Source organism: Hemibagrus wyckioides, linkage group LG16, assembly GCF_019097595.1.
Source record: "Hemibagrus wyckioides isolate EC202008001 linkage group LG16, SWU_Hwy_1.0, whole genome shotgun sequence".
Taxonomy (NCBI): domain Eukaryota; kingdom Metazoa; phylum Chordata; class Actinopteri; order Siluriformes; family Bagridae; genus Hemibagrus; species Hemibagrus wyckioides.
The window spans coordinates 19,774,846-19,786,106 of record NC_080725.1 but is presented as its reverse complement, the minus strand read 5'-3'; the positions used below and the strand labels follow the sequence as shown (position 1 = coordinate 19,786,106).

The 11,261-nt window shown below is 40.0% G+C and overlaps 1 protein-coding gene across 2 annotated transcripts; it reads left to right on the top strand.

Moving 5' to 3' along the window:
• Window positions 1-1,244: 1,244 nt before the first annotated feature.
• On the top strand, window positions 1,245-10,390 carry smtna (smoothelin a). Of its 2 annotated transcripts, none has more exons than XM_058412554.1 (9): window positions 1,245-1,384; window positions 4,163-4,273; window positions 4,484-4,559; window positions 5,010-5,120; window positions 6,094-6,157; window positions 6,681-6,804; window positions 7,165-7,316; window positions 7,786-7,978; window positions 9,874-10,390. In XM_058412554.1, the coding sequence occupies exons 2-8, from the start codon at window positions 4,196-4,198 to the stop codon at window positions 7,934-7,936; spliced, it is 756 nt and encodes a 251-aa protein (XP_058268537.1). In that variant the 5' UTR covers window positions 1,245-1,384; window positions 4,163-4,195; the 3' UTR covers window positions 7,937-7,978; window positions 9,874-10,390. The 2 variants fall into 2 exon arrangements, with proteins under 2 accessions (XP_058268537.1, XP_058268538.1); XM_058412555.1 differs by lacking the exon at window positions 1,245-1,384 and adding an exon at window positions 2,160-2,178.
• The last annotated feature ends 871 nt before the right edge of the window (window positions 10,391-11,261 follow it).

The following is an 11,261-nucleotide window of genomic DNA, read 5'->3' as shown; positions in this document are numbered from 1 at the left end:
AGGGGTGTCCCAAAACTTTTGACAATATAGTGTATATGCTGAAATCTAGTTTAAATAACCATTTGTTTGTTTACTTTGCTGCTAGCTCCTTCAATTTGCATATTCATATATATTTACAGATCCTGGCTTTTTCCAATTAGGATAAATGTGTATTTTCTTATCAAAGTATTATTTACTATGGGTTCCAGATAATTTTTTAATATTTTTTAATAATTGTTCAAACTTATTTAATTTAATTTATTATTTCACTTTTTTTTAACTAATTTCTAAAGGTTTAAAGTGACCCATTTAAAAAAAAAAAAAAAAATATATATATATATATATATATATATATATATATATATATATATATATATATATATATATATCAATTAATTTAAAATTAATTTTAATAATTTAAAATAAATTGTTTAAAAATTAATATCAATATAATTTCAGTCACAATAAACATTTCTTTGATTATTTCATTTTGCTGCTACCGAGCAATCATGAAATAAAAAATAAAATCCACATTCTATGAATATGTAAATTTTAAATGACCCAAATTTGCATAACGCGACTTAATTGACTCTTATAATCAGTGACACAATATAATTTTCTTGTTACTGGCGCAGATCGTTCTCGAAAGCACATAGGCATGACCATTTTCTAACTGAATCTGTGTACCTGCGGACCTGAGGTCAATATATGTTTTAAAGGTCAAGCCTGGGTTTAAACGAAGATTTTTCAAAGGCTATTTTTATGTTTTGGGAGGACAAAACTCCCCTTAAGACTCATGGATCCCTAGAGGAAAGTCAATAATATATCAACATGACAGTGATTATAATCTGTGTACTGTTAATGTTAGGCTATAAAAGTTAGCTCTGATTGGTCAGAAGGTGTTTTTTGTTCTCTACAGCAGCAGCACTGGCATTATCACCACCTACAAACTCTTGTTGTAATTAAGTGACATTGAGGAAAGTTTTCCCACTATCAGATAAACTACTGAGTGACCCACTTTAATCATCCTAAAGTCCACTTCAAACTATATTCCAGCAATTTCTCTAAACAAATCACTGCTGTGTTAAATCAATTAGTAATGACGTGTTTGGAAAGCCTGTGATCTCGGACTGGAAGATTCTCCCAGCATTCCAACCCAACTAGCCTTTTCTAGCACTCGTTTCTTCCTCATCATCCTCATCGCTCTCACTGCTTCTCCTCGGCTGTTTCCTGGCTCTCGGCCATGTTCGTGTTCAGCCTGGGAGGCGTCTCAGGAGAGCCCAGAAGAACTCAAACAGTCCGACTCTGAGTGCAGTTTGGCTGATCTGACGGGGAGTGTGTACACAGTAGCTTCTCCACTGCAGACCATCTCCAAGAAGCAAGCACAGCAGCACCAAAGGGAGAGGTGAGCGTCAAGGCTGAATTTTAATTCTGTGAAATAGAATTACAGTAATCTTGTGATGAATTCTGTAGCCATTACACTATAAAGGTTAATGCCAATATGCTATACATTTTTTTAAAAATTGGGGGGAAAAATAATAAGAATTTTTTACAATCAAATCAGATGTAGTCGATTAGGTGAGACATGTTAGGTGCAACTGATAAGACATTCTAATTCAAACATTTTCTTCATATTCCTGCTTTGAGTGTTGTCCTTTAAGCCGCGCAATCATATTTTTTAATAAGTGTTTTGGCAAAAAAGTGAATATTCCTTGTTTACAGATATAAGTAATAAAAAAAATGATCATCTACTTCAATCAGGCAGCCTTCTTTATTAGATCACTTTGGATAGCTTTACCTTTCTACTTAAAGTTTTACTTAATGCCTTTTACTGTAGCGTTTATACAAATAAAAAGCGAAACAAAACCAAACCCCGGTTTAGGTTGCTATAGATTACAGCTTCTTTTCTCACACTGTGGTCTACGGTGAGTCTGTGTCGTGAATTTAAACTCTTATATGGAATGATAATGGCACTAAAGAATGTGCCAATGTGCATATTTAGATTACAGTAGGTCCCATTGTGTCCTAAACCACATCAGCACGTCTGAGTGACATCACTGAAGAGCCGCATGTGGTTCGAGGCAGAAATTAAGTTTTGGGTGAGACAGACTTCCATTTTCCTTCTTAGCTGCATTTGTGAGAAAGAAAGCAGACGTCAGACACCAAACATCTGGGCTCTTCGAACTGTTCGACTTTGGGGTAAGGGGAAAGATCGATGTTTCAGTGAACTGTTCTTTCAAGCTACGTTATTAGTTTTATCTGATGCAAGAGTGTGTAAAACGCAATCTCAGTCGTACATAGTTTTGTATTATTTAGATAACGCGCAGCCCGCGTGTTTACACTATAGAGTGGCGGGACTCTCAGATCACCCACTCGTTCTCACAGTGACTCAGTCTGCGTATGTGTGTGTGTGTGTGTGGAATATGGCCAGTCGTCTTGACACAACACGTGAGGTGTAGTCTTGTATCCCTCAGCTGCTGTGTGTTTTATTTCAGCACAGGCTAGCGCACTGGATGTTTACGCTGAGATCAGCCTGTTGATAGCAGATGGCTTCTTCCATTTAAATCCAAAAATTTAATCCTACTTTCACTCTGAATGGAAAAATACAGAATTGCATTCATCTCAACCTATAGCTTTTTGTATATACCCAAATGACGGAGCTTCCGATGTGAACCATTTGCCCCTGTTGTTTCCTATAATGAAATAATACAAAAAAATCTCTAGTCAACAAAAACGTCAGAATAGTTTCACAACCGTTCCGAAAAATGATGCTAAATTCCAGCAGGGTTAATTTTCACTATGTTTCTGTGAGGATTTCAGAGTAACTTTATTCCTACAGTATGGTGTTCATGACTGTCAACTGTAAACAAACTGATTTTGTAGGTTGGATTAGCAATCACTGCTAAGTGTAATTACAGTAATTTTACTCATATCAAGTATTTTCTTAGCCGTTTTGAGGTAAATGTTAAAATTCCTAGACAATTTGGTCTCATTTATACTGCCACTGTGCCTTTACATTGCCTGTATTTAAAAAAATCTAGCAATGAATGCTAAGTGTAATTACAGTGTAAATGTAGCTGTACTCTTTTCTTAGCAATTTACCAACACTTCTGAGGTAAAAGTTAACAATCCTAGACAATTTTGTCTCATTTATACCGCCACTGTGGCTTTACATGGCCTGTATTTAAAGTTTAGCGATCAGTGCTAAGTGTAATTACAGTGTAAATGTTCCTGTACTTTTTTCTTATCAATTTACCGACACATGTGAGGTAAATATATCTATTTGTGACAATTTTCTTTTTAGCACTGTCACTATACCTCTTTACCTCGTCTGAGGTAAATTCTACTATTCCTGACTTCATTTATTGTGTCACTGTAGCTTCATGCTATGCTGCAATAAAACCTTAATAAAATGTAGTAGTTAAAGCTAAATGTATTTACGAATGAATTTTCGTAGGAGTTTGTCACCATGTCTGAGGAAAATGAAGAGAATTTGGTCCACAATTATCTCCACAGACTTTCCCTTTAAAAGACTTAAATCTTACTTCTAGCTAGCTCAATTATCACTTGTAAGAAGCTTTTCTTCGTAATTTATCAACACATCTGAGGTAAATGTTGATATTCTTGTCAATTTTGTCTCATTTACGCAACCATTGTGCCCCTTTATGTAGCCAATATTATGGAATTTCAGTATCGTTTGTCAGCTATGTCTTATCTAAATAGTTCAGAAGCACAGCTGACTACTTTACATTGTCTGTTTTAAACATTAGCAGCTGATATTAATATCGTGGGATTTTTTAATGTGTAATTTTTCAGCATACTTGAGGAAAATACTGATATATTACTACATATAATATATAGTTTTGTCTCATTTCCCATGTGTTTCTGCCTCTACATGCTTTGCATAAAACACTGTTATACCCATATAAGCAAGCTAATTAATCATTATTGTCGGTCATCAGTCAGTTAACCTCAGGGTCTGTGTTTCCCAGTTTCCTATATGTTCCCAGTGAGTAAACTAGACTGGTACATCATACATATTTACTCGTATACATTACGCAAATCATTCATTACACATGTTCATCTTCATGTTAAGACCTGCAATTAGAAGGTGTACATGTTCTTGTTGAAGATACTGATTCTTACTCATGTCTCATTGTCCTTATTTATCTCTTCTCTTCAGTTTCTGATTCTCTGAAATACTGAGACTAAAGCAATGGCTGCGGTCAGTGCAGGTCCACTAACAGAGGAACAGCTTGCAGCCATCCAGGATGAGCAAGTGCTGAACGACATGGTGAGATGAGCAGCTGGCAAATACACATGCTTGTGGATTCCAGTACATTTTTTGAGCTTGAAATGCTTGGGACTGTGTGTATGTGTGCACTGCTAGAAAAAATCAATGGTTTTTTAAAATGCATGAGGTCAGTGAGCTCAGTGACTACCTCTACAGAGCTAACTGCTATAATTTTTCTCTGTGTGTGTGTGTGTGTGTGTTATTCCATAGTTGGACAAGGCTACAGATTTCGAGGAAAGAAGAATGATCCGTGCCGCCATGAGAGAACTGCTGAAAAAAAAGCGGGGTGAGGAGCAGGTCATCCCTACAGTGCCATAAACGCTGACCAAATGTGGCAAAATTCTCAAGCCATGTTTTTATAGCATCTTAATATCTATTTGTAGGGTGAGAGTCAGGGCTGTTGGCACAATCACAGTCATTAAAGTCATAGTTTGGCAGAAAACTGAGTAGAACATAATAATATTATGTAGCTGATTGGCCCAAGGCTTATTTGGTGTCTAAGGTTCACTTTTTTTTTTAGTTAATGTCACTAACAAATGAGTGCCAATTACAGCAACACTGAACACTGAACGTCTTTAAAGATCAAACTCTTCCATTTCAGGGAAAATTTCAGGAAAATGTTCGCGATCTCTGCAACGGGTTTGTTTATTGAGACAATTTACGAAATGCTATGTTGTGACACATTGCTTATGACACTTGTTTATCTTCCCTGTTGTCAATGCGGCTGCATCCTCAGAGCAGAGGGACCGAGAACGTGTGGTCCGGCAGGAGAACCTGCGCCAGCAGGGTGTGTGTGCGGGACCGAAACCAGCCAACGGCCCCAGCAATGTGCAGCAACACACACACAGTGAGTTTACCTCATATAACACAGTGGAGGGGGCGTGGCCTCCTTAGGCACCAGGGTGTGACCACTATATGTATCAATCAGAGTGAAAGGGATGTGGCCTCTGTACCTATTAGCCAGAGTGAAAGGGGTGTGGCCGCTGTATCTATTAGTCACAATTAAAGGGGTGTGGCCTCTGTATCCATTAGCCACAGTGAAAGTGGTGTGGCCTCTACATCCTTCAATCAGCGTGAAAGGGGTCTGGCCTCTGTATCTATTAGCCAAAGTGAAAGGGGTGTGGCCTCTATATCTATCAATCAGAGTGAAAGGGGTGTAGCCTCTGTATCTCTTAGCCACAGTGAAAGGGGTGTGGCCTCTGTATCTCTTAGCCACAGTGATTGGGGTGTGGCCTCTGTATCCATTAGCCACAGTGAATGGGGTGTGGCCTCTGTATCCATTAGCCACAGTGAAAGGGGTGTGGCCTCTGTATCTCTTAGCCACAATGAAAGGGGTGTGGCCTCTATATCCATTAGCTTCAGTGAAAGCAGTGTGGCCTCTGTATCTCTTAGCCACAGTGAAAGGGGTGTGGCCTCTGTATCTCTTAGCCACAGTGAAAGGGGTGTGGCCTCTGTATCTCTTAGCCACAGTGAATGGGGTGTGGCCTCTGTATCCATTAGCCACAGTGAAAGGGGTGTGGCCTCTGTATCTCTTAGCCACAATGAAAGGGGTGTGGCCTCTGTATCTCTTAGCCACAGTGAATGGGGTGTGGCCTCTATATCCATTAGCTTCAGTGAAAGCAGTGTGGCCTCTGTATCCTTTAGCCATAGTGAACTGAGTGTGGCCTCTGTATCTATTTAAGAATTTTTATTACCGTATTTATTTTTTTAGCTCCAAAATATATTAACTGTAGACTGAAAAAATCCTCATTTTGCATGCTTGTGCTTTATTCTGTATTTTTACGGACCTTCTTCATTGTTGTTTTTGTTTTGTTTTTTAGAAACAGCTCAAGTGAAGTCTCCAAATCCGGCTCCTTCAGGTTCACTCCCTAAAACATCGGAAAGGTTAGAATCTACAAGAAAACATGGAGTTTTATCAGATTCAATAACCATATTTTGTAATGCTAACTGGTATAACTAGCATTTACTTGGTTTAGCTGAACTGCGCTTTAATGGTTGATTGACAAGCTCGTAGGAAATTAGGCTTAATTTAATCAATAGTTGTTGAGTAAATTTAAAAGTACAGGGATTGGCTTAAGGTATGTGGAGACTAGGTTACAAAGAAGAATCATTGTAGACTATTCAGTAGCTAGCTCATAGCCATCTTGCTAACAGCTAACTGGTTTGTATGAGCCTGATTCCATTTCAATTCCAAATAATTCAGACATGCTATTTTTGTGTGTTATAACTGACGTAAGCTCGCAATGCATTATGGGTATTATCCAATGTCACCCACTATGAATAACACCTGAAAATAAACAAGTTTTTTAAAATAGGATTATAAGATTTATTTACATTACCCGACATCCTACCAAGAACTCAAACTAGATAAAGGCTAAGTCTGTTCTTGTCTTTTTCCCGGACACAGCGTGGCTCGTCCTCCAGCTGCTGGAGTCAGAGTAGCCAGGACCTCGGCGCTCGGTGGCCCAAACACCAAAGACGTCAAACAGATGCTGCTGGACTGGTGCAGAGCCAAGACTGAGCCATATGAGGTGAGTGCTGGGGGAGCTGACGTTTACATCACATTTACGCTAATCCTATCCAAATTTTGGCTTTATTCTTTTGTTTAGTTTTACGTTAATGCTAGTTTTTTTGGTTTTCAATATGTAATATACAAAAGGGGTGTGGCCTCTGTATCTGTAAGCCACAGTGAAAGGAGTGTGGCCTCTGTATCTATTATCCACAATGAAAAAGGGTGTGGCCTTCTGGATACATTAGCCACAGTGAAAGGGGTGTGGCCTCTGTATCTATTAGCCACAGTAAAAGGGGTGTGGCTTCGGTATCCATTAGCTAAAGCCAACAAGATTCCTAATGAATATCCATGATCTAACCCTTTTTGTGTTTGTGTGTAGGGTGTGAATATACAGAACTTCTCATCCAGTTGGGCTGACGGTCTCGCGTTCTGCGCTCTGGTGCACCGATTTTTCCCCGAAGGGTTCGAGTACTGCACCTTGGACCCGTACGATCGCAAAGCCAACTTCGAGAAAGCCTTCAGGACCGCAGAGTAAGAAGACGATCTAAGCGGCCGTGTTCTTAAACAAACACTGTTTTCATTTCAGTAATCATTTGTAACACATCCAGTAGACGATAAGATATATAATAAGATATTTATATTTATTCTGCAAAGTATATATTGTAAGGAGACATCATATTTAGATGGAATAATGTAAAATCTTTGGTTATGTCCATTGGAATATGAGAGGCTTGTGAAAACAAAACAGTCTTATTATGACACCGTGATCCTGCTAGTTGTTGTTGCTTAAGCTGCTTAAGACGCCTCGGTATCATCACCTTTTAGCGTGTAGGATGCCTCAGCATTTTCTGCTTGTGTGGGGGAGGGAAAGGGAAAAAAACAACAACATACCACCTACAATCAGAGACTGTTTCAGTAATATACCCAAATAATAGCTGCTTAGTACTGGTCCTGTGTAATCAGCTGTACATTGTGTGTGTGTGTGTGTGTGTGTACGCAGGACGTTGGGCGGCTGTCCTCGTCTGCTAGACGTCGATGACTTGCTGCGGATGCGGGAGCCGGACTGGAAGTGTGTATACACCTACGTCCAGGAGTTTTATCGCTGTTTAGTGGAGAAAGGACTCGTCAAGACCAAAAAGAAGACCCCTTAACCGAACACACACACATACACACACACACACACAGTGCCAAAGGTGAGTCACAGACTAGAAATGTAAACTGTCACACACACACACTTGATTGCTTAGAGTTCTACAGTATATTGTATGCGTAAACGTGTGATATTTTCTGGACTAGAACGTACATCTTTGCGGTTTGTTTTGTACAGCATCAGAAATGTAGACCTTTTTTTAGTCATGAATAAATCCTGAAAGTTGCTGAAAGAAGACAGACAAGATGTTTGTTGCTCCATTTGCATTTGTGAATAAAGGACTAGTAGTGTGAGGAACTTTGTTTAAGAATAAATTTGTTGTAGGGAATGTCTTTTAGTCGACTCTTGTTTAGAGCCGATTTGCAAATGTGAGCCATTTTTTTTTAGGTTCTTTCTATACACACCAATCAGCCATAACATTATGACCACTGAGAGGTGAGGTGAGTAACACTGATGATCTCCTCATCATGGGATATATTAGGCAGCAAGTGGACATTTTGTCCTCAAAGTTGATGTGTTAGAATCAGGAGAAATGGACAAGCGCAAGGATTTGAGCTAGTTTGATGAAGGGCCAAATTGTGATGGCTAGACCACTGGATCAGAGCATCTCCAAAACTGCAGCTCTTGTGGTGATGTTCCCGGTCTGCAGTGGTCAGTATCTATCTAAAGTATCCTGTGAGTTGCAAGGTAAGGTCTCCATGGGCCTACAGGATTTAAAGGATCTGTTGCTAACATCTTGGTGCCAGATACCACACCACACCTTTAGTGGAGTCCATGCCTTGAGGGGTCAGGGTTGTTTTGGCAGCAAAAGGAGGACCAACACAATGTTAGGCAGGTGGTCATAATGTTATGTCTGATCAGTGTATAAAGGAAAACTTATCTATAGCTTAAATATTTTGAAACTGTTTTTATCTGAATAGTGAGACATGTGCAGCCATGTAAGCGATTTATCATAAAGAAGACGTTTTATTATTGTATCCAAACTAAATCCACATTTCAACTGACTAAACTTTCACAAACTGGTAGGTTGCCTATGGTTCACATTAAGGTGCTCTCTCTGGTCTGAACTTCTGCAGACATGTTGTTGCTTTTTAGTTCACAGCACTTGAAAGTCTCGTGTCTGATGAGCTATAAAATACGATATGCACTTGTGTGTGAGAGCGAAGCAAAGTTTTGCCTTACAATCTGTACATTCCACAGAGGTTACATATCTGTATTAATCTTTCTCAAGGCAGGCACCATTATAGTGTGTGTGTGTGTGTGTGCGTGTGTCTGGATGACTTTTTATGGTGCTGTTGCTCCGTTATGGAGGCAAAAAGTCACCCTGCTTATTAAAGACATTGGAGCTGAACCCAGAATTATATTTATCTGAAGTATTACAATATCTCCAGCACACATCGGTTTTATAAGAGCTTTTTATAAGAAATACATCATCTAGTGTCCTCTTATCCTACTGGAGTGGGAGGAAAATTTTTACCCAACTGTTTTTCCATGAATAGCTAAATTCATACAGGTCCAGGTATGTATCTCTTCAGCTATGTTGAGGTGATGAACATCTTTATGTGATTAATGATGTGGAAAAAAATAGAAAAGAGTAAAGTTACCTTTGAGGGTTTGGAAGCCATACCTTCTTTACTGGGACTCTGATAGACACACAGGCCACACCTCCTTTACTGAGAGTGACAGACAAATAGGCCACACCTCCTTCACTGGCTCTAACAGACACAGAGACCCGCCTCTTTTACTGGGACCAAGGGACACATAGGCTACACCTCCTTTAGTGGATTGACAAACGCCTTCATTACCAGGATTGATGGACACCTATAAGCCACACCTCCTTCACTGGGACTGTCTGATACACAGACCACACCTCCTGTGCTGGGACTGACAAACGAAATGGCCCCCTTCTCAGACTTTTGTTCTTTCTTTTTTTTCCAGGTCAGAGTTTTTGTGGCTGAGATCCAGACCCGAGGGAAAGACCAGCACACACACACACACACACACACACACGTGCTTACTCAGGAACAGAGACACGCCGTCTGCAACAAATAAACCAGTCACCATCCTGCAGATGCTGTAAAAACTGCAAAACTGCTTATGACCACTAGGTGGCAAACTTTAATCTTTGACTTTTTATACCACGTTGAAGTGAGATGCAGTGTCACAGGCTCCCACTTCGGCTCATGGAGAACCCACTTTTCAGTATTTTTCCTGCTTTAACACACCTACATCAACTTTGGCAGAGCTGCCAATCAGCTGATTAGTTGGATTCAGAGGCAGGAAAACACTAAAAAGTCCTTCTTCAAGACTAGCGTTGAGAAACTGTGGACTAAGTTGTAGCTTTTCAAATCCTTCACATCCTTCTCCAAGGCTTGTGCATGCAAGCTGGGAGGTCATTATCACAATTTGGTGTGTGTTCAGACTTATAATAATAAAGAGTTGGTGTTTGTCACAATGTGGTTGTCAGTCCTGCATAAAAATGTCACCTGAAGAATGTAATGTACGCAACCTTCCCCTCACTTCACGTAGTCATTAAGCCAAGACATACACTATATTGCCAAAAGTTTTGGGACACCCCTCCAAATCATTGAGTTCAGGTGTTGTTTTTCAGGGGTTGGGCTCGGCCCCTTAGTTCCAGTGAAAGGAACTCTTAATGCTTCAGCTTCATACCAAGACATTTTGTACAATTCCATTGTTTGGGGATGACCCCTTCCTGTTCCAACATGACAACGCACCAGTGCACAAAGCAAGCTCCATAAAGACATGAATGAGTAAGTTTGGTGTGGAGGAACTTGACTGGCCTGCACAACCCGAGACTGCGAGCCAGGTCAAAACTGGGACGTCTGCCTTTATATGCACATGAATGTAATATGGAGTTGTCCCGCCCTTTGCAGCTATAACAGCTTCAGCTCTTTTGGGAAGGCACAAGGTTTAGGAGTGTGTTTATGGGAATTTTTGACCATTTTTGAAGCGCATTTGTGAGGTCAGGCACTGATGCTGGATGAGAAGGCCTGGCTCACAGTCTCTGCTCTAATTCATCCCAAAGGTGTCCTATCAGGTTCAAAGTTTCTATCCATGTCTTTATGGACCTTGCTTTGTGCACTGGTGTGCAGTCATGTTGGAACAGGAAGCGGTCATCCCCAAACTGTTCCCACAAAGTTGGGTGCATGAAATTGTCCAAAAAGTCTTGGTATGAAGCTGAAGCATTAAGAGTTCCTTTCACTGGAACTAAGAGGCCGAGCCCAACCCCTGAAAAACAACACCTGAATTCAATGATTTGGAGGGGTGTCCCAAAACTTTTGACAATATAGTGTATTTGTTGTGGG

What these genes read in the sequence shown, in the direction of transcription:
- smtna (XM_058412554.1), top strand. Translation starts at nt 4,196, where the DNA reads ATGGCTGCGGTCAGTGCAGGTCCACTAACAGAGGAACAGCTTGCAGCC. An exon ending in ACTGCTGAAAAAAAAGCGGG is followed by an intron (nt 4,560 to 5,009) that starts GTGAGGAGCAGG and finishes CTGCATCCTCAG; the next exon opens with AGCAGAGGGACCGAGAACGT. An exon ending in CCAAGACTGAGCCATATGAG is followed by an intron (nt 6,805 to 7,164) that starts GTGAGTGCTGGG and finishes GTTTGTGTGTAG; the next exon opens with GGTGTGAATATACAGAACTT.